Source organism: Salvia hispanica, chromosome 4 (genome assembly GCF_029641045.1).
Source record: "Salvia hispanica isolate PSC_SH4W2 chromosome 4, Shi_PSC_v1, whole genome shotgun sequence".
Taxonomy (NCBI): Eukaryota; Viridiplantae; Streptophyta; class Magnoliopsida; order Lamiales; family Lamiaceae; genus Salvia; species Salvia hispanica.
Window position 1 is genome coordinate 2,025,978 of NC_142695.1, and position 27,448 is coordinate 2,053,425.

The 27,448-nt window shown below is 34.9% G+C and overlaps 4 protein-coding genes across 8 annotated transcripts; 2 read left to right on the plus strand and 2 right to left on the minus strand.

The window, feature by feature from the left end:
- The first annotated feature begins 1,004 nt into the window (after positions 1 to 1,004).
- On the plus strand, positions 1,005 to 5,620 carry EMB1789 (CCCH-type zinc finger family protein). 3 transcript variants are annotated; one of them, XM_048093965.2, is made up of 7 exons: positions 1,005 to 1,349; positions 1,618 to 2,627; positions 3,018 to 3,083; positions 3,189 to 3,317; positions 3,462 to 3,512; positions 3,999 to 4,136; positions 4,251 to 5,620. In XM_048093965.2, exons 1-7 carry the CDS (start codon positions 1,196 to 1,198, stop codon positions 5,232 to 5,234), a joined length of 2,532 nt encoding a protein of 843 aa, XP_047949922.1. In that variant the 5' UTR covers positions 1,005 to 1,195; the 3' UTR covers positions 5,235 to 5,620. The 3 variants fall into 3 exon arrangements, with proteins under 3 accessions (XP_047949922.1, XP_088913696.1, XP_047949927.1); XM_089057570.1 differs by having other exon boundaries at positions 3,192 to 3,317; XM_048093970.2 differs by lacking the exon at positions 1,005 to 1,349 and having other exon boundaries at positions 1,618 to 1,715; positions 1,792 to 2,627.
- Positions 5,621 to 6,609: 989 nt separating this feature from the next.
- Positions 6,610 to 12,909, minus strand: LOC125197499 (uncharacterized). Of its 3 annotated transcripts, none has more exons than XM_048096255.2 (14): positions 12,740 to 12,909; positions 12,358 to 12,499; positions 12,105 to 12,238; positions 11,978 to 12,016; positions 11,771 to 11,863; positions 11,537 to 11,653; positions 10,504 to 10,599; positions 9,142 to 9,255; positions 8,525 to 8,578; positions 8,004 to 8,051; positions 7,762 to 7,912; positions 7,327 to 7,492; positions 7,162 to 7,231; positions 6,610 to 7,049 (listed from the first exon to the last, which is right to left on the minus strand). In XM_048096255.2, exons 2-14 carry the CDS (start codon positions 12,437 to 12,439, stop codon positions 6,792 to 6,794), a joined length of 1,422 nt encoding a protein of 473 aa, XP_047952212.1. In that variant the 5' UTR covers positions 12,440 to 12,499; positions 12,740 to 12,909; the 3' UTR covers positions 6,610 to 6,791. The 3 variants fall into 3 exon arrangements, with proteins under 3 accessions (XP_047952212.1, XP_047952211.1, XP_088913928.1); XM_048096254.2 differs by having other exon boundaries at positions 12,358 to 12,515; XM_089057802.1 differs by lacking the exon at positions 12,358 to 12,499.
- A 9,000-nt stretch (positions 12,910 to 21,909) lies between these two features.
- On the plus strand, positions 21,910 to 24,956 carry LOC125194444 (IQ domain-containing protein IQM4). The gene is made up of 8 exons (XM_048092664.2): positions 21,910 to 22,379; positions 22,544 to 23,007; positions 23,106 to 23,220; positions 23,324 to 23,389; positions 23,485 to 23,661; positions 23,751 to 23,981; positions 24,065 to 24,166; positions 24,257 to 24,956. Exons 2-8 carry the CDS (start codon positions 22,682 to 22,684, stop codon positions 24,668 to 24,670), a joined length of 1,431 nt encoding a protein of 476 aa, XP_047948621.1. The 5' UTR covers positions 21,910 to 22,379; positions 22,544 to 22,681; the 3' UTR covers positions 24,671 to 24,956.
- A 1,527-nt stretch (positions 24,957 to 26,483) lies between these two features.
- Positions 26,484 to 27,169, minus strand: LOC125194445 (uncharacterized). Its single transcript, XM_048092665.2, has one exon. The coding sequence runs from the start codon at positions 27,015 to 27,017 to the stop codon at positions 26,601 to 26,603; it is 417 nt and encodes a 138-aa protein (XP_047948622.2). The 5' UTR covers positions 27,018 to 27,169; the 3' UTR covers positions 26,484 to 26,600.
- Between the last annotated feature and the right edge of the window lie 279 nt (positions 27,170 to 27,448).

Sequence of the window (27,448 nt, forward strand, 5' to 3'; positions counted from 1 at the left end):
TACTGTTGTCTATGTCTTCCTGATAACACAATCACACTCAAGGGCATGTATTAGGGGGAGGTCGTTTCTCCTATAAAAATTACTTTTCTAGGTCGCCAGCTATGGCGGTTGATACGATAAATTGTCTCGCTCTTATTACAATTTTTGTTAGAATAAATTACTCTCATCTAAACATAAATCAGCAAAAGTAGAGTGCCATCTTTTAAGCATGTCATGCCGAAAAGGGGGAAAAGCTCAAAGTCAAGAAGAAACATTAACAATTTGCTTTCCCTCATCAAAACACGAAGGTGAAATATCTACAAAGGTTATGAGCCGATTTATTAATATGCTATACATTTAGCATGCGTAGATCTAAACAATAAGTTACATTTATTAATTTATGCTCCTTCTGCCTTAAGATAGTTGAGATATTTTTTTCACAAGATTTACTAAATTGAATCTAAAAGATAAAATTGGCACAACAAATAAAGTATTATGACATAAAAAGAAATATTACATTATTAGAGAATATTCTTTTTGCTAACAATATTTAAATGATTCAAATACTTTTAGTGAACCCGAAAAAAAATACGACTAAAGTACCTCGAGGCACAAGGAGTACATAAATTACTGATTTCAATATTGATATTTCAATTAATTAGTAATTTTAAAACATGCATGGTTACTTAGTGTATAAATAATTAATTATTTCCAACACTTTTTTCAAACATTTAGATTTCTATTCCAAGTCTTTATAGCTTTTATTCTATTCCTTAAATCATAGTATATACTATCTTCAACAAGTAGTTACGTTTTTTTATAGATATTTTCTAAAATTAATTTTATATCTATGTATAGTATATTTGTTTATCAAATAAGATGGACTATATTTTCTTCTAATAAAATTTCAACTATTTTCAACTAGTAATAACCATTAGGGAGTAGTAATAGTTTTTCGAAATAAACAAATTGATTAAATTATAAATTATATACATACGTTATTATAAAAATGTGACGACCACTGAAAATCTCCATCACCGTTAAAGCTTCAGCTTCAGCCTTCGCTTTCGCAGGCGCCGCCGCGCCAATACTCAGCCAGCCATTCCATTCGGCCTCCGTTACTGTCACAGAATCCGACAACAAGCGACGTCGTTTGAGAGTCTCTTAAGTAATTGAAAATATTTCCTAACAATAGAGAGAGGACTCTGCCGCTTTAATGGAGGACTCGCCGCCGCTGCACAAATTAGTCCTAAATACACCGGAAACCGCCTATTCTTTCCCTCCGCGCCGTCGCCGGCCTCTCCCCAGCCGTACTTGCGGCGCGCTCCTCCAAATTATCTCCCTCCACCGCCCCCAGCTTCGAGTTAAAGGTATTGCAGGGGATTCCAATTCTTTTAATTTAGTGTCATGTTGTGTATGCTTTCTATCTGCTTTTATTTTAATTCCGAGTCTGAGAAGTGTTTATTTGTTCTAATTGAGTAGAAAGTAGTGAAAATTGGGGGGAAAGTTTTGATTTTTCATTATGTATTGCTTGTTTGCACATGCTGAATTAGGGTTTTTTTATTTCTATGTGGAAAAAACCCTAATTTAGGTATGTTTGTTACCTTTCGTGAAGTTAATTGTTGTGTTTTGAATCAGAGCCAGTTTGTGAAGAAGATGGATCTATCACTCATGATCAGGTTATTTCTACGGAGACGTTGGCTCCACATCTTAATAGCAAGGGATCAGAGGATAAGGTAGTTCTAGAAACATTTGATGGGGAGGGTAAGGAAAATAATGGTGTTCGGGATTTTGATGGTGAACATGAAACAGGATCAAAATTGCATCAGCCAGAGTTGGTACGAGACAGTGAGAAGCAATTAACTCCCCCAAATGAAATCAGCATCGAGGACTATATGGTTGTTGAAGAAAAGGCGGATGATTGTGCTGCTCGGAATGCTAAAGAGTTAGAAAATGTGAATAGCATCCTTGACATTGAGATGGATGATATTGGTACTTTAAAAAATGTTGAACTGGGGAAGGATTCTTGTTTTGATCGGTTCAATGATGTTTTTGACTCATGTTTTGGCTCAGACGTGGCTGTTGAATCATTAGAATCCAGACTGCTCAGCCAAGAGAAAGGCTCTGTTTCGGAGGTGAATTTAGTGAAGGATATGGATTATGAATTGCAGATGAAGGAGATGGAGCTAGAGAAACTCATTTTTAGTTCTGGCAATACAGAGGCATCCTTATGTCAAAATGCTGGAAGGATTGAAGAAGGAGAGATCTCTGGGGATGTTGGGATTGCTGATGAGTCATTTGATGCATCACTCGGAGGGGAAACGTTAGAAAATTCGGATGCTACCAAGGGTTATATCGATAGAGATAAACTCCTCTCTGAGGACACAGATAGAGGACGCCAGCAACACGGAATGTCCAGTCCATCACTGGCCAACGTAGCAAATATTGAGAGTAATCCCAAGGATGAGAAGAACAGATTACCTGCTAGACAATTGCGAGATTATCATGATTTGGATGATCTTCGTCCGAGTCATATGAAGACCCCCAAACGTCGTGATACACCCTGTGGTTTGGATAAACAAACTCCACCTGGAAGAATCCTTCTGGAGAATGCTGCTGAAAATCAAACTTCTATTACCACCGAAATGGTATGAATGTTATGACTGTTCTTCCAAATTTTAGTATGCTAGCATATGTTCTAGCTTCATTTTCTGTTTTGTAGGTTGCATGTCAAACAATCCCCATTGAAAGATGGATTGAGGTTATAACCATGAAAGATGGCATCTTAGTTAGGCTAGTATTACAAGTATCATACATATTATCTTAACAATTCATTTTCTTTGCATTGAGACTTAGGTAGAGAAAATGGAGAGATTGAACTAATATTATCCTTTCGGGGCTCACTTGTTTCAAACTTTGGTGGAGTGTCAATCCACTAAGGTTTCTACAATTCTGCTTTAGCATACACACACAATTTTGGTCATAGTTTAGTGTACTCTCCCAGCATGAGCTACAATCTGATGTGAAAGTTTATGCAGGATGAGAATGCTGGAAAAAATAAAAGGAAGAGAATTGTGACCAAGGAAAGAAAAGCTAAGAAAAAGGTAATTAAGAAAATATATTGGACTGAAAGTGTATAACACTGCATCGACCTTTCTGTGATATGTGGTGTCCCCACTTCATTTATCTAATGCAATACTTTTTTGCAGAAGAAGGAAAGAATTAAAAGAGCAGAAAAGAACAGAGAACAGGGGGTTGAGAGATTAAAGCTGCCAATGATTATGAAGCCAAAGCAGAAAGGGTATTGTCGCCACTATCTAAATGGGAGATGCTATGAGGTAGTTTGGGATAATATCTTAATATGTCGTATTGTTATCAGCTTTACTCTGTTGGGTCATAGCTAAGTTTTCCATAACACAATACTTAGAGGAAATATCTTTGTTGAAACTTTCTCTTACATCCTTTAATTTTTTATTTTACAGGGCAAAGATTGCAAATTTTCACATGATACAGTTCCCTTGACAAAGTCTCAGGTGTGCTTAACTAGTTTTCTGTTAATACAAGATATATATCTTTAACTTGTTTCTAAAACCTTGATGATCAGGTAGTATACTAAATGCAATCTTCTTAATTTCATGAATATTGGTCTTTTTGAATTATGTTATATGTAAAACCCTGCTCTATTTGCAATATCTTACAGAACAAGTGGGGCTTGCATATCGAGCGACTTGATATTGAAAGATAGTTGTTAATCTCTAATTCAGATGATTGTCTAATTTCACTTTTCATTCTACCTGCAAGTTTTCTTTATTCTCTTCCTGTAAACACGTGATTTAAAATTTTAGAATACAGAGCAATCAGTATCGATGTATGATAAAATCAATGGCCGTAGTCTGTTGGAGATCTTGCATGATTTACTCACTCATGGGTAGTATAATCTGTCATGTAAATTGTGCTTTTCTGGACTACCATTATTGTAATTTATAACTTCCAGAACTGAACATGTGACTCTCGTGCAGCCATGTGGCCATTTTGCTCGTCACGCTTGCATGAAAGGAGATGATTGTCCGTATGACCATCAGCTATCTAAATACCCATGCACCAAATATACAAATGGTTTCTGCAATAGAGGTTCTGAATGTATGTTTTCACATAAGGTAATGTTTTCTTCTACATCTTCTAAGCTTTTACTTACGGCTACTTGCTGCCGATCTTGTTTGTATCTATACTTCATGCAACTGAATTGTGTTTTGTGTAATTAATTATCTCAGATTCCAGCCAAGAGTTCTTCTGAGACCCCAAGTACCTCCAACCATGGTTTGATTTCTCAGCCGCAAACAGTGCCTGGAAAAGAAGGATCTCATTCAGTGTTGAAGGCCGGTAAATCTGAACTGAAGTCCCCATCAACACCGAACAACCAAAATTCTACCAGACCCATGGATAGTTTCGATACATCTCATCAGAAAGTTAACAGTAGATTAGGCTCCACCACAAACTCTGCTCAGAGAGAACAGCTAGCTTTGAAGCCTGTTCCAAGGACAAGTAGGCCAACACCCAGAGGAGTTAGCTTATTGAATGCGGCAGTGCCACTTGATGACAATGGTAAGGAAAAACGGGACGGGTCCTCGGTAAAAACAATTGATGGCAGTGTTGCTGCTGGCTGTAAAGGGACCCTTGAAGTGGCAGGTCCCAAAAGTGAGTTGAATCCAAGCAAACCACGGGGAATAAATTTTCTCTCCTTTTCCCAACCTCCTTCGGATGAATCTAGCAGTAAGTTTTCGTCTAGCTTGCTTCCCACTCCTAATGATGGGACAGAGAAGTCAGTCATGTATGATATAGGCAAAGGAAATTTTACTTGCTCGTCAGACGAAGGTGCCGGAACCTTGAATGTTAGGAGAATGAACCAAAGCGATACCAACCTAGTATCAGACGTAAAGGCTAATGAAACTCCTCCGACTGTACCCCGGATTGCAAATTTCTTGTCGTTTAACAGAGCTCGTGTGGATGCATCCACTTCAAAGGAAAAAGGAACTCTTGATTCTAGTAAAAGCGACACTGCTATATCGCCTGTTAAAGAGAGGAAGAGCACAAGTGAGCTTCAGGATATCACCGGAACACCTTCCCCCTTCTCGCGTAAGCAGGGTGCAAATTACTTGAAGGCTTTCCAATCAACATTAGCCATTGCTGCACAGCTTGAACCTGATGTTAAAGTTGGATTACCATCATCAACGGATAATTTAGATGTGAGTACTTAATTTTGCAAGCGTTACTTCATCCAAAAGGTATGGAATCTGCTTACTCAATCAATGATGTGATGCATATTGAATACTACATGACTGAGTGGTTAAAGCAGCGAGGGTTTAGCCGAGTGGAGTTCATTCGTACAGCAAGCTTGCTGTCGGTGGTCGTTATTCGTGCGTTGAAGGTGGTCTTCGAGTTCCAAGCGTTTGTGAGCAATAAAAGGGATCCTATTTTTGAAAAATTCAAGGAAACCTTGAGTTTATAAACTGTTGGAAGTTTTTTGGATAAATTTATATACTGGGCAGTAAATAGTAGGAAGAGAGTAATAGTTACCATTGCCCTATTATTAATTTGGGTTGATAATACTATTCATTTTTACTATTATTAGTTCATGTGGTAACATTGCACTATTATTAAATTCTCGAATATTACATGCATGATCCTGATCACATGTTTTCGTGTTACTCAAAACTTAAAATTAATACAGTACATAATTACATATACTTCACAATCAATTGATCGGTTGAAATCTGATGGAATGAGTTACTATTATATATATAATCAAAGGATAAATTATAATAAATGTTGATATCTTAGGCCATCCAAATTTTTAAATATTTGAAAATTAAATTATGAGATAGAAGTTTTGCAATTATCCTATCCACCTTAATTTTGCGATATATGTGATGGTTTTGCAATCGATTTTAAACACATGGAAGTGTTACAACTATGTTAACTTGCTTGGTGATAAATGTTTATGTGATGGGTGACGTGTTTAAAATCGGCTGATACATCAATTTCGCTATAAAATAAGGTATATGGAATAATTGCAAAATTTTCATCTTTCTTGATTTAACTATTCATATTTTGAAAAGTGTAAGACTGATCAAAATTTGGCCACGTGATTTATTTGACAATTTTGCACTAAAATCATTTGCCCTCCAATCATAAATGAATATCTCACTTTGCCCTCCAATCATACAAATGAAAATTGTTAGTGTAGTATGGTATTAGTAATATGTGAATAAAAAGTTTAATGGAATGTAGAGGTAATTTATTAAACAAAAAATTGTCATTTAAATTATACTAGTAACTTTTAGTTCACTTCTAGTCAATTTCGTAACTTTCCAATCTCACAAATTGTTTCATAAAGCACACAACGAAAAGAAAGAATAAAAAATAAAGAATAAATAGAAAGAGAAACCAAACTGAAAATAAAAATACTCCATAAGAGAGAGAAACTGATAATTGGCACATTGAGTAAAAATTCTTATTATGTGATCTTCAATTTATTATGCATATTAAATAGTATTTCATTATAAACAAAATTGCAGATGATCAGAAAGAAGCAAACAGTAAAGAGCAATAAATTTTGGAGAAACGAAAAACTGTTGAAGAGATATTATATTGAGAAACTCAGGCAACAGAAATTATAGATAATAAATGGGAAAATATCTAAAATCTGAGCCCACATTTCCACTCCAAAATGGATAATTCTTTTCAATATCAATAGTGTTGGAAAATTGGTGTTGGTATAAATTTACCTACGGATGATGTAGACTTCATCCGATCTATACAGTATGACTGCTGGAGTTGAGCAACTTTTCTTCCTCATTAGGGTTATCCAACGTGGATAACTGAATACTCGATTTGGAGTTCGTTTTGTTCCACTCGTTCTCCACCCGAAAGAACACCCACTGGAAACGGCGCAGTATCTCCAGCGCTGATATTGCAAACACAGTGAGGTAGTTATGGCGAAGATGGGCGGATAGCTTGTATGTCCACGTGCAACGCAGGATAAGATTGCTCCCGATCACCCAAACGTACACCTGCAACGTTCCAAATAAAGTATTACTTCATAGACTACTTTTGCATATTGCACGGGGAGTTGTGTTCTAAGGAGTATTATCATTTTCTTGATGCAACAAAGTGTTCTCTTACCCACTTCCTCCCATGTAACAAGTTGGATACGGTATGTGGTTTGTTGAATTTGAAAATCCGCGTGAAACAGCTGCGCGAGGAGAATTGGAAAAGAGTATTAAGTAGGAGAATTTCATATCATGGAAATTCAGGAATCAAATATGGGAATTTCTTTACTGTACATACCTCAAGTCCCAATCCCGTGTGATATCCCAGTAAAACGAGTACAGGGAGTTCAATACAGCCGATAATAGCCACAGTGGTCGATAAATACTTGTCCATTTTTCAGGAAAAACATGATACTTGAGGGCAGAAAGAAATATAACTGGTACTGCAGTTGAATACTTTAGGGCTGAAACAAAAGGAAGATCAAGAAATTTAATGACATAACATAATCAAACAATTCAGATTTCGCAGCCATTATTATATAAACCAAATGAAGCCCTTCGTAGGCTAAAGCTAAATGACTATGTTGTAGTATTACTGTAGTAGAGACCCATATGTCTGAACGAACGAATTCCCCCAAAATACCATCCTAACCTGGTTCTATTAACTTCAGTTATAATAAAAGGTGCCATCAGATCAACATAGATATAAGCAGACACCATGATAAAAGCTAACCATTAAGCAGAGCAGTTTTTTCTTTTGTATCCTTGTACTGCCGAAGACATTGGAATAAACGGAAAATGTAGGGCAAAACAAGAGCTATTGGTATTCCGACAGAGTGACTCCCACAAACAGAGTCTGCCTCAAACCATGCGATGGTAGCAACCTGACGATTATAAGACACATGCAAGTATAAATGGAAGACAGCATGTGAACTAACATACACAGGGAAGTAGGAGAGTTATAAAAAAGTTAACCTGGCGATGGACCATTCTACAAACTGAACGCTCCAGATCGGAGAAAACCTGCATGTGTAGACAAAGGTTAAAAAGAGGATAAGCTTACTCATGACTACAACCAGTTAACTTGGGGGAAGAATGATCCATAATGGAAATGGTCGTTCTCCAAGAAGCTCACATATGAAAGTAAAAGGAACTTTTTTCCCCAAAAAGAATGTACTTTACGAGAAGACATGCCATGTGTTTTCACATAGTAATGTACTTTACGAGAAGCACAAGAAAAAATTAAGATGATTAACTTACAAGTTACAAGTTACAACTTAGTGCAGTAGCAGATGGAAATGAAATAAATTAGCGCATTTTGAAAATAGCATTGTTCAACTTATATTTAAGTATAGAAAAGTTTTTGAATGGTAGAATTAGTGTCTTGCATATCAGAGCTACAATGCAGCATTTTGATTTGGAATTTTGAACCATGAATATATAAACAATCTGCAGACATCATGGTTGCAGGATTAGAATAACAATCAGATGCATACCTTTGCCATAGAGGTAAATATATCAGCCAAAAAGAAATCAGGAAATGATATTGCCTGCATCAGAAAGTAAATCTATCATAAAATTTTACAGAAATTATAACGTGAGCTCAAGGTTAATTTACAAATATGTTTGCTAGGTCATTTCCCTGAGAGGACTCAGGGTCAGAAAATTCACATATGCAAAGGATGTAAGCATGGCATATGAGTAGCATTGTTTCACTTGGAAGCTTAGATTTTGATTGATTGACTCAAAGAAGTGAGATAATAATGAAAACATCAATCGCAGAAATTTTCAGATGAAGCTTGAAAATATAACACCAAGCTTTCAGGCAAAGTATAGCGGCATAGAAATATGATAGCAGGACTGATCAGAATTTCTGGCTTTGGGAGACTGCACAAAATTTAGTAGTACAAATTTTAGGATGCAACAAAGTGTGAAGCCAAATTTCAAATGTTATGCCTTCACACACAGGCTCCTCCAATCTCAATGTATGTATATGTTAGTTTGTCGATGTCATATCTTAAGATAACGAATATCAGAGAACTTTTATCTTCTTTTTTGTGCGTAGCTAGTATGAATATATGAGCCCTTCAGTTATTGCAGCATTAATACTTGCCTGTAATGGGAAAACAATTCGCCAAACTGTCCTCAAGAAAAAGAAACGAGATGAAAGATAGAAGATATCAAAGGGAAATATGAGGGTCATCAAGACAGCAGCATACAAGAGCACCTGTAGTTGCAAAGACAATGTTAGTATAGTTTCTTCTCATAGAACAAAGAGGGGGGAGGGGTATTATGTATATGTATTACATACTAAATATAGATTATAGGCAAAATAGACCATGTCTGCCTCAAGGCAGGTCGCATACAAAGAAAACAAAGTTCATGTTTTTATCTCAGGCATGCTGATTAAGGCAGAGAAAATTAACAAGCCAAGAACCATCTAAATTCTAGAAAGACGACAATAATTATACTCGAGATATATGATTATATTGATGCATAGAGCCCATCAGCAAAAATCCAACCCCTGCAATATGACTTACACAGAAAGGCATATAAGTGTCACTCAATGCAATCATATTACATACGGAGTATTATTTTCCAGGGATTATCTAAATACAAAACAGAAACTAATCTGTAGGCAGAGTCCAAAGTTAAATACAGACTTGCATGAAAAAAATATTGACAAGTGGATCATGGAGCAAGTTGGGGAATGTCAAGTGTAAGAACCACAAGCAAAACCATAAGGGAGAGCACATTCTTTTACCCACTTGAGATATTGAAAGATGCTCATACTTGAAATATTTTAAAAGTTGACAGACTGAGGATGCTCACTGCATCCATTTTGGACTTCTGTTCCCCTTACCATGACTTGACCATCTAGCCAACATGGCTCCATCATGGAGTCATATTCAGAGCTCAAGTTCAAGATGACTCAATATAAGTCATGGCAGCTCAATAATCAATGTAGAGTGTGATTCAATCAAGCACACTTAATGATCGAGTCATTGTGACTCAATATCATGTGATGATCTATGCTCAAATTAGACTGCTGAACTATTTACTCATTTTCCTATCCTAAATGTGTGAAAAGAACTTGGCCAAGAAATATGTTTACCCATTTCCACTTAATAAAGAAAAATGACTGATCCAAAATTTAGCTTGCACAGTTTGACAAAGTAGAGTAATAGAAGAGGTCTCAAACAACTAGTATATGGTTTTCAATCAATGTTGTGAATCATATTCATCAGATTCAATTTAAAGGAAATAAGCATACGTACTAGAGCTACGGAACATTATAGTTTTTTAGATTGAATACAATTGATGTGGATTGTAATATTATTGTATGTATAGTAACTAATAAAAGAGAGCTCACTATAGTTCATCCTGCATAGTGCATACTGAAAAAATCATTTCAAAGAAACTGAACATGATAAACGATTAGAATAATTTCTAGGAGAAGAAGCATCTATTACACTGGTTGAGATGCCGCCAATGAAACTTCTCCGTGAGAATACAGATAAAGGTATGCTGTCATGCTAGTTGGCACAACTATTGTCATCCATGTAGCACACTGACACATAAAAGATATCGTCAATAAATATGTGAAACATAATCAACCACCAGGTGCGAGAACAAAGACTAGAGAGACATAAGTTGCATCTAGAAACAGGGAAATCCAAAGCACCTATAAGGGAATTTACAAATATGACTACAAGCTGAAGAGACCACAACTAAATGAAGATCAAAACAATGGAAGGGCTGCTTTTTAGGGAGCACAGATATAAAAAGTTGAGACACTATAAATAATACAATAATTTCTATGGTGTAATAAGCATTTACTGAGAAATGTAAGCACGAATGGGTATGTATCTGCTTAGAAATAGAATATATACATAAACACAGATCCGTTTAACCAAAAGGTGGAAATACTGTTCATAGTATCTGGTTAGGATATATACAGAAACTCAAATCCGTTTAACCAAAAGGTGGAAATACTGTTCATAGTATCTGGTTAGGATATATACAGAAACTCAAATCCGTTTAACCAAAAGGTGGAGATACTTTTCATAGTATCTGGTTAGGATCACTTAGGATAATACATAAACACAAATCAGTTTAGCCAAAAGGTGGAGATACTGTTTTGTAATATCATATATCATGAAGACGAAACTTTATGAAACCAGAATGTATCACAGCATGAGCTGCAAGACACAATCCTCCAGTTTATGTGGATCATACCACTTTAAAAGTCCTAATAGAACAGAAGACGATTTAACATAGAAAAAAAAAAGATTCTTATGGAAATTCAAGCTCAACATGCATAGTCCTGTATGATGAACTAAGGTTCGTAAGTTAGATACAGAGCAATGCAAGTGTATGATTCAGCCTGGATGAACTAGAACTCAAGTTTACAGCAGTAAAAGAAATAGCATCGAAACAAACGTAGATAAGAAAATATGGAGGGTAATGATAATAATAATAATATTTGGCCCAAAGCTTATGAATACCTTCCATATCTCTCTATGAGTGAGATGGCTCTGGTCTAGATCAAAAATCTTCACATATCCAATATTAGACTGGGCGAAAACCCACAAATTGATTCCCCAAAGCCAAACCATCATAGTCTGCAGCACAACCAAAAAAAATTGTAGATAGGCTTAAATTCAAGAATGCATATATTAATTCCATCACTAAATATAGACAGATTATATACGAGAACTCAATCAAGAAAAATCACTAACCACAAGAAGAAGAGGATTATAATACAAGAAAGCCTCATATAAAAACAAATCTCGAAGGTCTACACTCATTCTCATTACTGAATCCCATCCGATCTGCAAATAGTAGAAACGAACATTAGACATCTACAAATCAGAATCAAGCCAATATTAGAACATGTTGACACTTTATATATGTAGATTTGCAATAAAGGATGATATTCAGCTAACCTTGCAACAGCAAAATCCCCAGATGAAAAACAGTAGTACCTATAAAATTAGATTAGAGATGTCAAGCTAATCGAGCATGATAAAAAATCACCAAACTATAACTCGGAGATGCATCTAGAGATAATACCTTGAATCTCCAAAGCAGAAGAGGGGAAGGCACAATGGCTGCACTGCTTAATGGTATCGCCCCACCCTTCATTTCATTTGACTCTGTATTACGCAAAAATTCTTCCTCAGAGCTACTTCCGAGCTCCCCCGAACCTGCGAGATAATATGAATATCATCACAAGCATAGTTAAACTATTTGCAGAAAAAGGAAATGGATAATCATCATACAGATCAAAAGAGATGCTTAAAGATACATATACATATTCACTTACCAATATCAAACACAACAGACCGGCTACCAGATTTCCGTAGATGAGGACTATTCTTAGGGATAGACTCAAGACCTCCAAACATAGATGGAGGCGGTAAAAGGTACAAGCTTTATACAATCAAGTGTGCACCCTATAACCACAACTGCAGAAAACGAAAACTGTCCAACAAATCTGAGTATCTTACGCATACAACATTCTAGCAAATCATAACTGAACATTAATGTCAAAATTACTACCAGCAAACTCCAATCTGGATTCAAATTCAATCAGGACTACATCACAATGTGGCTTACAGAATAAAAATAATGAAATGAAGGAAGCTGCACTGCTCATTTCGATGTGTGTTGCAGGAATTGATTCATGTGATCTACATACTAATTACCTTAGATCTTCTGAATCTGCAACATTGCGCAGCTACTGAGTGCGGTATTCGCTTAGATTTCACGAAAATTTGTGAAGCAATCGGATGAATTTGCGGAATTGATGCAAGGGTTTTCAAGTACAGAGAGAGATCACAGAAGGAAGAATTATGCAATAGAAAGAAGATAAAAAAAAATCAGTTATAGAAAATGTTTTTCAGTATTTATACATTTGAAAATTTTTAAATCGCAACTCGCTTATAAAATGCCATTTATAATTTAAAAATAATAATAAATGGGCTAATTGGTAAGACTTACTCTACTAATTTTTTTTTCTAATATTTACTTTTTTTTATCTAAATAAAGAATTTTAGATTTTGATGGTATAAAATAACAATAAAGAAAATCAATGAGGTTGAAAAGAGCATTAGAGTTATAAAAGCTAATTAGCTTGTTAGTGGCTTTTAATGATTTTGTTTAGTGTTTGTTTATAATTCTATATACAGGTCATACTTTACTTGTTACTACAGCTTTAAATATTTAAAATAATATTTAAGAACTCCCCTATCCTATATACTTTGCCATTATAGCCCATAAATTAAATTTCTGTTAGTATTAGTATATAATAACCTGATCATTATAATCCCAAGATTTATTACTACTTACATTCCTATTCTTGGGCTTTTTTTGCAGAGCTACCAATGGACTTTGGCCCAACCTTTTCTCCCTTAATCTAATCATCCTAGCCCAATTCCAATTTATAACTCTTTGAAGAAAGTAAATTGGTCAATGATTTCGGTGATCCTCATATGTATTTTTTAAGCTCAGTTCAATTCATATGGCTAGAATATGGGAGTGTTATATTGTTAACTCAAACTTAATTGCTAATTATAATTAAATATTAGTTATATTAGAGTATTTTAATTAAGGATTTAGATTATTAATCCCTAAATGTCAATACGATCATCGAAACACGTCAATAAGGCCATAAGATTAATTCCAAAAAATATCAATAGGGGTATTAATGTCAATTAACTACATGTTTAGTTATAACTAACTTTTAAAAAAAATACCAAAACTTTAAATTCACATAACATGTATCAAATTAAAGATAATTTCATAAGGATTCCAACGATATCCTACATGCATATGTTCCGACGTCAAAATTTGAAAAAAAATTCAAATTTTTTTAATTTTTTCGTACAACAGAAATGTCAACATACTGTATAAAATATGTCAATATAATACATGTAGAATGTCAATATAAGCAATGGGTTAACATTCTCAAAGCATTGTGTTGATATTTTCGAAACACTATATTGACATTTTCATCCAAAACCCTAATTTGGAGTTTTTTTTTTTATCTTTTTTTATTTTATTAATAAAAACGAAAATTGCATGTGGAAAATTGTAGACCACATGTTTTTTAAAAGTCTATGGCCTTAAATTAGTTGTAGTTAGCAATTAAATGATAAATTAGCAATTGATCACTCCCATGCTAGGATATATATATATATATATAGAGTAGTGATATAGGGCAAATACCCCTTAAGCATATAACTAGAGAACAAATCCTAGCCACAAGATCAAGAAATCAAGGGCCAAGATTCCTTTTAGAATTCTAGTATTATATTTAGGTTTTGATTCACTGTATGAATAATTTAGTTCACCCGGGGGTATATTGGTCATGTTGCTGAATTAAAATGAGGTGGGTCTTCTCTTTCCCTCATTTGAACATTTCACTTCTGTATGTTTCTTCTCCAAATGCCATTCTCTCTCCGTCGAATACATACGGTTCCGCACCGTGACCTCTATTCTTTGTCATGTTTCCTCCATTCCAGCCGCCATTTCCTCCATTCCTCATCGTCGCATAGTTAGGGCTCATCACCGTGCTTTCCTCCATCAATTTCCGGCACTGCGTCCTCCATTCCTCGACGTGTTTCTTCATTCGTTTCCTCCGACCAATGGCTTCAAACTGGTAATGCAGAGAGCGACAGAGGAGAAAAAGGCGATGATCGCGTTGCTCAGCTGCTCCATCCGACGGCTGAGGGGAAAATGAAGCTGGAGATGTGGAATTTTGTTGCCGGAACATGATTTATATTGGAGAAGAAGAAAACAGTGTGCAAATGTTGCAATTCAAGGAATTTGTGTGAGATATCTGTAAACTTATACGGATTTATAGTGAAATTTATTTTTGGTTTTGGATATTGTATTTACATTGAACATTGAGCAATATATATTGTGATTATAGTGAAATATATTGTATGTATGGTGAACTAGTATATTGCTATGGGAGTTTACTGTTTTTTTTCATTTGAGCGATCTATATCAGGTTTATAGTGAAGTATATTTTGTTTATAGTGAACTTGTATATGGAATGTGAGTGTACTATTTTGGCATTTGAGTTATGTATATTGTGTTTATAGTGAACTAGTATACTAGCATGTGAGTGTACTGATTTGAGATTTGAGTGAAGTATATTATGTTTATAGTGTACTAGTATATTCACGCATTAGTATACTATTTTTGCAGTTGAGTGATGTAAATTTTGCGTAGAGTGAAGTATATTTTGTTTAGAGTGAAGTATTCCATGTTTAGAGTGAAGTGTTTGTGATCCATGCTTATAGTGCATTATTTTTTCATTTCAGTGAAGTAAAACGTGCTTAGAGTGAAGTATTTCATAGTTAGAGTGAAGTGTTTGTGATCAATGCTTATATTGCTCTGTTTTTTCATTTCCGTGAAGTAAAACGACCTCAGTGTGAAGTATTCCATGGTTAGAGTGAAGTGTTTGTCATCCAGGCTTATGGTGCTTTGTTTTTCCATTTCAGTGAAGTAAAACATGATTAGCGTGAAGTATTCCATTATTAGAGTGAAGTGTTTGTCATCCATGCTTATAGTGCTTTTTTTTTTCCATTTCAGTGATGTAAAACATGATTAGCGTGAAGTATTCCAGTGTTAGAGTGAAGTGTTTGTCATACATGCTTAAAAGTGTTCTGATTTTCCATTTCAGTGAAGTAAAACATGCATAGAGTGAAATATTTCATGGTTAGAGTGAAGTGTTTGTGATTCATGCTTAAAGTGATTTATTTTTCCATTCCAGTGAAGTAAAACTTACTTAGAGTGAAGTATTTCATAGTTAGAGTGAAGTGTTTGTCATTCATGCTTAAAGTGCTTTATTTTTCCATTTCAGTGGAGTAAAACTTGCTTAGAGTGAAGTATTTCATGGTTAGAGTGAAGTGTCTGTCATCCATTCTTATATTGATTTGTTTTTCCATTTCAGTTAAGTAAAACATGCTTAGAGTGAAGTATTTCATGGTTAGAGTGAAGTGTCTGTCATCCATTCTTATATTGATTTGTTTTTCCATTTCGGTTAAGTAAAACATGATTAGCGTGAAGTATTCCAGTGTTAGAGTGAAGTGTTTGTCATACATGCTTAAAGTGTTCTGATTTTCCATTTCTGTGAAGTAAAACATGCATAAAGTGAAATATTTCATGGTTAGAGTGAAGTGTTTGTGATTCATGCTTAAAGTGTTTTGTTTTTCCATTTCAGTATAGTAAAACTTGCTTAGAGCGAAGTATTTCATGGTTAGAGTGAAGTGTTTGTGATCAATGCTTACAGTGATTTATTTTTCCATTTCAGTGAAGTAAAACTTGCTTAGAGTGAAGTATTCCATAGTTAGAGTGAAGTGTTTTGTCATTCATGCTTAAAGTGCTTTATTTTTCCATTTCAGTGAAGTAAAATTTGCTTAGAGTGAAGTATTTCATGGTTAGAGTGAAGTGTCTGTCATCCATTCTTATATTGGTTTGTTTTTCCATTCCAGTTAAGTAAAACATGCTTAGAGTGAAGTATTTCATGGTTAGAGTGAAGTGTCTGTCATCCATTCTTACATGGATTTGTTTTTCCATTTCAGTTAAGTAAAACATGCTTAGAGTGAAGTATTCCAGTGTTAGAGTGAAGTGTTTGTATCCATGCTTAAAGTGCTTTGTTTTTTCATTTTAGTATTAAAATATGCTTAAAGTGAAGTGTTTGTCATCCATGCTTAAAGTGCTTTGTTTTTCCATTTCAGTGAATTAAAACATGCATAGAGTGAAGTATTCTAGTGTTAGAGTGAAGTGTTTGTCATCCATGCTTAAAGTGCTTTGTTTTTTTTTTTTTTTTTTATTTCAGTGAATTAAAACATGCTTAGAATGAAGTATTCTTGTGTTAGAGTGAAGTATATTGAGTTTACCATTTTGGCATTTGAGTCAAGTATACTGTGTTTATAGTGAAGTGTTTTATGCTAATAGTGATGTATATATTGCAATGAATTGTTTGCCTTTATAATGAATGTTGTTATTAACATTTTCGAAAATTGCAGGTATACTTAATGAAAGACGAAGAGAAAGACATAGAACAACGGAAGCAGATCATGAATGAAACTTTGACATCTATGATTAAAGATTGTAGAGACATATGGACATAGATGTGGAAAAAATGATTGAGAACTTCAACAAATTTCATGAACAATTGTACAAAGTGATATAATTCATAATATATATCTATTTTTTTCACTGTAAAATGTATTCAGTTCATTTACATTAAATAGTTTGTTCATATTTTACATTAATATTTTGTTTATAGTATAAGGAATGCAGAAAATACTTCACTAAAATGGAAAAACAATACACTATAAGGCATGCGGAACATATTTTACTATATGCACAATATACATCACTATATGCTCAGTATACTTCACTAAAATGAAAAAAACAATACACTAAAACACATACAGAATATACTTCACTATATGCACAATATACATCACTATATGCTCAATATACTTCACTAAAGTGGAAAATCATTACACTATAAGGCATGCTGAACATACTTCACTATATGCACAATATATATCACTATATGCTCAATATACTTCGCTAAAATGACTACAATGAAGTATTCAATGGCTAGAGTGAAGTGTTTGTGATCCATGCTTATAGTGCAATATTTTATCATTTTAGTGAAGTAAAATGTGCTTAGAGTGAGGCATTCCATGGTTAGAGTGAAGTGTTTGTGATGCATGTTTATAGTGATGTAGTATACCGTGAACTGTTTTCACTTTATAGTGAAGTATATTGTGTGTACAATTTTGTATGGGTTTTATAGTGAAGTATACTGCCTTTAGAGTGAAGTGTATTGTCTTTATAGTATAGTATATTGTGATTACATGTTTAAGCACTCAAAACATTTTTCATTAAATACTAACACCAACATATGCTTCATATGCGTTTATACGAGCGAACTGTAATGAAGGTAAAGTGAACCAATTTTGTCTTACATTGCACCATCTTTGAACGTCTCACAAATTCATGAGATAGAAAAATCAACTCTTGCGATGGAATCCTGAATTAGCATATCATGAAATCGAGTATTAGCGATGGAGAAATCAACTTTGCGATGAAAATTGATATAGCAGATCCTGAAATTAACAATTGATGATGGAGAAATCATCTCTTGCAAGAAAATTGATATAGTAGATCGTGAAATCAACAATTAAGATGAGGAAATTAGCTCTTGAGATGAATATTTTGCAAGATGTGATTGTTGAACATGAGCATGAGCGATGGAGATTGTAGCAAATCTGCATAAGTTTTGTTGCATCATATTGAGCGATGGACTCCGTCAAGGAAGAAGATGATTCTCTTGCTGTTGCGCAAGACGCTAGTGATGGCGTAGATGGAGATGAAGTTGTAGGAGATGGAAGATGAGAACAAGAAGGTGAGGCGCGAGCATGGAGGTTTATCGGTGGCGGAGCGGAGGACGACGTCGCCAAAAATCTGGATGATTTTGTTGCAGCAAGATCTGGATTTAGCGTGAATTTCTTATAGAATATGGTTTCCAAAAATGCCCTTTTTAATTAAAATATGTAAAAATAGTCAAGCCATAAGATTAATTTGGAGTATTAAGATGTGTGGCTGAGATTTATTCTCTAGTTATACACTTAAAATTAGTTAAACATTCATCACTCCTCTCTCTCTCTCTATATATATATGATCTCTCGTTATAAGTTGCAATTGAAATAAAGTTTTTAGTGATATCGCATCTAATAAATGATTTATGTATTTATTCATTTATATACATGGTTACTTGTGGGTTTATTTCGTATTTGAAAGTTTTCAATCGGCAAATATGAAGTACTCCATATTTTATGTTAATACTGGCGTCGAATTATCTAAGGTTTAAATTAGGTCACAGCTTCTTTCCCATCAAATTCATAGTATGATAGTGCATGACAATCAACCGTGTAACTCAAAGTAATTTATAGTAAAAATTATACTAATTCAAATGATTAACCAAAAATCGATATTAAGAAATAATCATTCATGTAACGTGTAGTTACTGAATTACTACTGTTACATTTAGTACTACTTTTCCTACCTAAGTTGAACGCGTTGAAAAAAGTTGTAGTAGGTAGTTGCATGACCATCAAATAACTAAGTCTAACTCAACATAATTTATAAAAAATTAATGCTAATTACATTGTGATTAACCAATAATGCACACAATATATGAAATAATCGTTTATGTATAACGTGTAGTTAATTACTTTGTTGCATTCACTACTTTTCCATCATACATTGATCGAGTTGAAAATTTTGACTTCAATATTTATTAGTCAATGTCTTCAAACACACTCATCGACGCCATTTTCAAAGTAGTCTTCCTCTTCCCACATTAAAAGAAAATAATCATTTTGTTGTGTGTGTATTTCATTTTGGTTACTATAGTATATAAATTTATTTTTGTTATATATTCAAATTAAATTTCGCATGTTGTACTATATCAGTTGTTACAAAAAAATATTATTTGGCTCCACACAATTTAATTATTGTATAAATTAATATTTATATAAATAATTTCAGATAAATGAATTATATATGTACATAATAATAATGTATTTGAAGATATTCTAAAGTTGAGAAAGAATATATTTTTTTGATAATATCCAGGCATATTTTTTTGACTGATGTCACTTGCACTTCAATAATATACTTTAGTATATTTTATATATGCCGACTTGCTATCCACTATTCACTAATATATCTAATTTGATTCTTGAATATTGATATAATTGATACATTAATTAAAAGCCAGCAACAAAGAGTTTCAAATTGGGGGCCTAATTAATCGCATTCAGAGCAAACCCACTTGTTTAAAATTGATATTGAAGTTAAATAATTTGGTATTTAATTACATAAGTCAACTACTTTTTTATTTATCAATCGCATAATACTCTGAAAATCTACAATATACGATAAAAGGCTTACACACGTAAGGTTTTGATGATCAATATTCATACATTTGCAAATTTGGTCTCACACGTCACTTGTAGATTGATGACCAAGTGAAATATTTTATTTTATTAATTTATGGATTAGACATTCATTGATAATAAATTAATCCCGGTTGGAATTCTCTAGCTTACAATTTCTTGCCCTCACGACGTGTAATCTATTCTACATTCTTGTATAAATAGTTACTATTATTTTTTTTATTACCAAGCAATAATAGTAGTAGTATATAAGACTAATATTATTTATTTCTATTTTTTAAAAATTTCTTATCTATCTAAATTTTAATTTAATAATGCTACCAAACAAGCTCTTTTCGCCGCAAACATTAGCACAGTAACTAAAGTTGAGTCTAAATTAGAACACTACTATTTTTACATGATTTCGATCTTTACGAATTGATTATATATTGGAATTTATTCTTTTGACTACCTATTGGTTGGAATATTATTTGAAGTCTTCTAGTATTTCGAAAGAGAATATATGAAGCTAATTAATAAATTTGAAAAAATAAATTCAATGCATACGACCTTTTAGGCTGCTAATTGTACTTCCATTTTCCAATGCATCGCCCAAATAAAAGAAGTTTCGTATAATCTCCCAACAAAACTACTCCATAAATTATTGACCATTATGATCAATACATAGTTTATTCAAAAACTAACAAATAACCAAACTAGTGACAATTACTTACTCCACTATTCATAGTATAGAATATTAAGTTTTCATGTAATTAATGTTTTATATATAGTTAAGATAGCTAGCTAGTTTTCAATAATTCAAGATACTAGAATCAATTGACCGATAATTCATTATCATAAAAGCTAGTACTCCACCCTTGTTTGGTACACTTCATTTATTACAAAATCAATTACTACTATCAAATATCTTTTGCATTGCATGTGCCCACACACAAATTAAAATATCTAATCGAGAAAACCGATTTGTCATTTTGTGTGTTGAATGTATATTCAATGGAGTCGATCCATAAATTTATTTCGGTATGAGTTATATTACTATAATATTTGAATTAAAAGAATATTTTGTAGAGTAGTATGGAGTATTATTTTATTGTGATTATAAGAGCTTTTACATAATAAGTGGCATAAAATATATTCAATGCTATAATATTAATAAATAGTAGTACTAAATAAAATTTTAACTTTGATAAACTCAAGTTCCTTTATAAACTCAATCCAAATGTAATCAACCGCACTATTATTTTTTCATAATTATTATTCAAATACGTTTACACACTTACCGTACTTATATATCATGATTGAAATTCAAAATGATATAACTATATTCAATTAATACACCATAGCATAAAATAAAATATGGAGTTTGTGTTTACATATTATTCATATAATTACCAAAAAAATAATAGGATAAAATGAAATTGCTCCGAACAACCGCAAAAGCAAACAAACAAAAGCGAGTCGAGACTCGAGAGTCACCAAAGCATGTTCCGCGTTAGTTCGAGGTGACGGGACAAGCCCTACGTACGACCTCCGTTGTCAATGCCCTTATAATCCTACAAAATACTATCAATATCAAAACTTTTAAACTTATATTGCCATGGAAATGTGTGTGAAGACTATTGAATTGTAGCCAAACCAACACAAAACGTCGCCGTTCCACGTTGGCGCGTTTCTTGAATCACAACAACGTTCACCCGCAACTGACAAATTAATTCGTTGACTCTCTTGCATTTATTTCCACAAACAAAAAAACTAAATTATCTCTCACTCTCTCCCCTAATTTAAACAGGAAATCTATTTTCTAAAAATTCAATCTTTTTCATTGTAGATGACTCTTCATGGAAGCAGCCTAAGGCTTACTTTCTTTGACCAATATCCCTCAACAACACTATACTCAGATTTTAATTTTATTGTATCTGTATGTATATATATAGCTTGCTTTGAAATGTGTTCCATATATTTCTGTGAGTGCTGGAGTTTCCAGCAACAAAAAAGGAGAAAAGAAAACTTTTCCACTGGAATAAAAATCCAATCTTTGAATGCCTCAAACCTCGTGCGTTTGAAAGTGGGTAGAAATCTTTGAATCAGACCCATCATTTTCTCTCTTTTTTCTGCATTCCCATTTCAAGAAAATATTCAGAAACAAACATCTCACTGTCAAACTTTGATACGTGGGAAAGAATTCAAACCAGCTTCCCCTTCTTGTACGCGTGTCATTCGTATTAGAAGGTTTGATACATATATATAGACCATAATTGCATCCACATATCACATAAAGAGAAGATATTTGCTTATCTATAAACACATATACCTTCTCACACCAAAAGGGACTTGAGGGCTCTTCCATTTTTTGGTAAGAGATTGTGATTTTATCATAAAGACTGCTTTTTTATGTTGTTGCTATTGTGTTTGGATGAAATTTGGGGTTTTGTTTTTTCGGTGTAGTAATTTATTACACTCATTTATGGTTGAATGTGTTCTTGTTGTTGACATGTATCTATCACATAATTGTTGTAGGTGGGGGAGATTTAATTGGATTGCCTCTCTCAGTGCTTGTCTCAGGACCATAGACTTTTCAATTTGGCTTTAGGTGTTGATTTTGGGGGTGCAAGAAAGCAAAGAACAAACTGTTTGGGGAAATCAGAATCTGTGGCCATGACCTTATCACAAGGGCTCAACACCATGAGCAGGAAGAATGCAATAAAATTGGTGAATTGTGAGCCTGAGAAACTGGTTCTTGAAACCTCACTTTCATTCAAGGGCTTAGTTCAAGATTCAAGGAAAGTAGAAGGTGATGAGGCAGTTGAGGGTGTTGCTGATAAGTTGGAGTCTTGTATTGATCTCCCTGAGCCTGCTATAATGTTCTCTCCGCGCCCGGTCAGCGAGCTGGATGCGGCCGCGGTGAAGCTCCAGAAGGTGTACAAGAGCTACCGGACCAGGCGAAACCTTGCTGATTGTGCAGTTGTGGTGGAGGAGCTATGGTGTGTGTTTCTTGATCAATTTTTATTGCCCTCTCTCATGTTGTGTGTGTTTTGATGATGATCTGAGTTGACTAGTGGTGTTTCTTTGATGTGTGTAGGTGGAAGGCCTTGGACTTTGCAGCTTTGAAACGGAGCTCTGTGTCGTTCTTTGATGTGGAGAAGCCGGAGACTGCTGTCTCGCGTTGGGCTAGAGCGCGCACCAGAGCTGCCAAGGTTGGATTTTGGATTTTGCTACATACATTTTGATTCTTCCATGACTATGTGTGTATGTGTGTGTGTGTTTTAGATTGGTTTTGATTGTTTGAATGTGTTGCAGGTGGGGAAGGGGTTGTCTAAGGATGAAAAGGCTCAAAAACTTGCACTTCAACATTGGCTTGAAGCTGTAAGTTTTGACATATATGAATTTTGGATTTGAATTTATCAAATTATGATATAATGTTGAGTTAGGGTACTGATCTTATCGAAACTCCTCTGCAGATCGATCCACGCCATCGCTATGGGCACAACTTGCATCTCTACTATGATGTGTGGTTCAAGAGCGAGAGCGCTCAGCCGTTCTTCTACTGGCTGGACGTTGGAGACGGGAAGGAAGTGAATCTCGAGAAATGCCCGAGGACCAGCCTGCAAAAGCAATGCATCACCTATCTAGGACCAGTAAGTCTCTAGTCATTCGAAGTTTGTTTAGATTGAGGTGATGATCTCGTACTTACTCAGCCGTTGTCTTTGTGATTCTGTTTCAACAGAAGGAGAGGGAGTCGTACGAGGTCGTGGTTGAGGATGGGAAGCTTATGTACAAAGCAAGTGGTGTGTTGGTGGAGACCATCGAGGGGTCAAAGTGGATATTCGTTCTCAGCACGACGAGAACTCTGTACATCGGGCAAAAGAAGAAGGGCCTTTTCCAGCACTCGAGTTTCTTGGCTGGAGGAGCTATCACAGCTGCTGGGAGATTGGTGGCTCATGGTGGTGTTCTTGAGGTAAACATAGTTGACACAAGGCGTTTGATAAACGTACACTGCGATTTTTCGTGTAATCTAACAATGCTGCTGATCATCTGCAGGCAATTTGGCCTTACAGTGGCCACTATCTTCCCACAGAAGAAAACTTCAGAGAGTTCATAAGCTTCCTCGAGGAGCACTCTGTCGATCTTTCAGACGTCAAGGTAAATACCCGGCCTCACATTTTCCGATCATATATGATGTGGTGTGATATGACATAGTACTAAACTTGGGTGTTTCATGTGTTGGTGCAGAGATGCGCGACGGATGATGACCGTCCTCCTGTCATGAGTGGTGCGAACGAGGAGAACGCATCACAGGGCAGCCTCAGCCAGCAAGAAAACGCCACGACACACGTTGAAGATGTTCCATCGATGGAGCCAGTACGTGATCAAGATAATAAGCTGGAATACAGCTTTGCCAAGCGTATGTCGTGCAAGTGGAGCACGGGGGCAGGGCCGAGGATCGGGTGCGTTAGGGAGTACCCAACGGAGCTACAAACACGAGCACTTGAACAGGTGAACCTTTCACCTCGGGTGGTGAGTGGAGGCATTGGCAACTATGGGCCGATCCCATCACCCCGGCCTAGTCCAAAGCTTCGACTTTCTCCTAGAGTTTCGTACATGGGACTGCCCAGTCCGAGGACTCCAATGGCTGCAGCTCACTGAGGAAGACAGAGGGATAGGGATTGGATTTTGGCTAAGGAGAGACACCTTCTTCAATAAGGGAACTAACTTTAATCTTTCTTCTTTTATTCAATTAATAAGTTTGTAAATGTCTCATTTCCATGAAAAGTAATTTTTTAGGTTTTGGCTCCTTTTGAGAGTTGTAAGCAAGGTTTTACTAGTTTGTAATGTATTGCTTCAGCTGTTGCTAGTTAACCAAATTCATGTTGGTAAAGATGTAGTGCACTTCCTCTTCTATTTAAATGCAGAAATAATGCATTCAAAGTAAGTTACAAGTGCTTTGCAAATACAAAAAGCCCCCCGTGCACACACATATATAGTCACACAACCATTTTGCAATATCATTATAAAGGTATTAATGTAGTTTTAAAAATAATTTTAGCTAGGTCCTATGATTATGAAATTAAATCACTTCCACTATTTAACATTTTTATCCACGTAAATTATCTCCCATAGTCTCATTCAATCTATTTTCATCATATAGCATGGATTACCAAATTAAAGATAACTATTTGGTAAAAAGTTTGGTTTATTATTTTGGAAATATATATTTATGAACAGAGAACTTTTGTTACTGCGTGTATTGAGTTTCACAAAGTCATCTCCTTATTCCATTCATAACACACTCGATCACTATTTTACTACCCTAAAAATCTGATTTTTTTTATACTAATTGGTCCCCAACATGTGAAGTTAGGAATATTACTACTTCTTTACAATGGATGCATAAAATAATCTAAGTTGATTTACAATTTTACTTTAATAAATAATTTTGAATTTGTTTGATGATTTTATTTTTCTTAACATATGTTTTGCCTGGTTGAAAATAGGTTGGATTGATTTGTTGATTTCTTATATTTATGCAACGGCTCAACATTAACTAGTAGTGAACTCGAAGTTGAAGAGCAAAAGAACAAAAACAAGAAAGCATGATCAAGAAAGGTAAAAGTTCAATAAAAATCCACAGACAAGGTTGATGATTACTAGCATCTCCTCAAAACCAACGACTTAAGATTACGAAACACGGTATAAACCAGAAGAATGCACACACAACGCCAACTAGGAAGCGCGACGACAATCCTATTTCAGAAAACGATAATAGTTCTGATCTGGTGAAGGAGAAGAGGTAAACTCTTCATGCTACTTCAAGTAGAAGGAAAACATAAAAAAGAAATCCAAGAAATGAGCTATCTTGGACAAAGAACTAAAAGTCTAAAACATATTTTCAGTAAAGAATTCTGATACTACACTTGAAAAAGATGCTAACTTTCCCTAGAGAAGGGGGTCATTATCACTAGCATCTCCTCAAAATCAACGGCTTCAACTACAAAACCAGAAGACGACACAAGCAACGCCAACTAGGAAGCGCGGTAACATTCCTATTTCAGACAAAATCAACAGTTCTGATCTGATCTTCTTCAAGTAGAATGCAAACTTAAGAAGAACACCAAGATAGATTTTCTACACAGAATTCAGATACCACACTTGAAAAGAAGCTAACTTTCCATTCCAAAACATCATAATCTCACAAATATACCATAACCAGAGAGCAAAAAGATACCAACACCTTCCACTTTTAAAGCAAATCAAACTAAGCTTAACTACAATCTAAAACAGCTAAGGTTTTGACAGCCTCTCGAATCATTCGTGATCATCCGAATCCACCGATATTCATCCATTCAAATCAACATTTTCACACAATGCCAGTCTCTGATCAGCAACATTTGACTCAGAATCATTCAATTCGATTTAGCTCAGCAAACTCAATACAAATCACAATCAAATTTCAAATCCATACCCCAAAATGAAGCTCAATTAATCACCAATATCAAAATCCAGAGGTTCAACAACCAATTTAGGCAAACACAATACATACACGTATACATATAGAGAGAGAAACAGATGAATACATTCACCTATAGCCATAGACCATGAGAGTATACCTCTCCTTGATCCACCTAAAGCTCTTCTTAAACGATCCCTTCACTTTCCCCTCGACCGTGTAAGCCTTGTAGCTCGCAACTCTCTTCTTCCTCTGCAGCTCCGGATCAGTCAGAGTCCAGCTTCTCGCATCCGCCGCATTCGTTGACTTCCCCTTTTTGAACTTCCACTGCTCTCCTCCGCCGCCGCCGCCGCCGGCCACGACGATGTCGAGCTGGCCGTTGGAGGAGGAGGCGTACGACGCGCTGTAGCACCGCAGATCCTGCATCCCGCTAGGGTTTGGATTCGGCTTGAAATTGGCATTGCTGTCGCCGAAATTGGGGCCGTAGTAGCCGTAGGAGCTGTCGAGCTGCTCGTTTTTGTACGATTTGGATCTGAAATCCCCCATTTCTGCAGGAATTTGAGCTTAATTTTTGTGATTTCAGTGGTGGAATGATTGATTGATTGATATAAGCATGTGAAGAAGGAGAGAAGAAATTCTAGTTGTGTTTTGTGGTGTCGGTGGACTTCGTCATTAACAAGAAGCTGACCCCTGCAAAATTCCCCTCTTTGCCTTGTTTAAATAAATCTATTTATTTTCATTTATTAAATTAAATAATAACATGGCTGTTGATCAATCGAGAACTTTTAGACCGAGAATTACACTCATTTTTGTTAAATGAGTGGTTCCGAATTTGCCACGTGAAAAATATTTTTAGATTAATTAGTTATGAAACGACAGAATGGTAATTTCATAGTACATTTTATTCAATAAATACTCTTTTTTTTAATTTTAATTTTTTAAAGATTTTTATTAATTTTTTTTAAAAAAAATTTTGT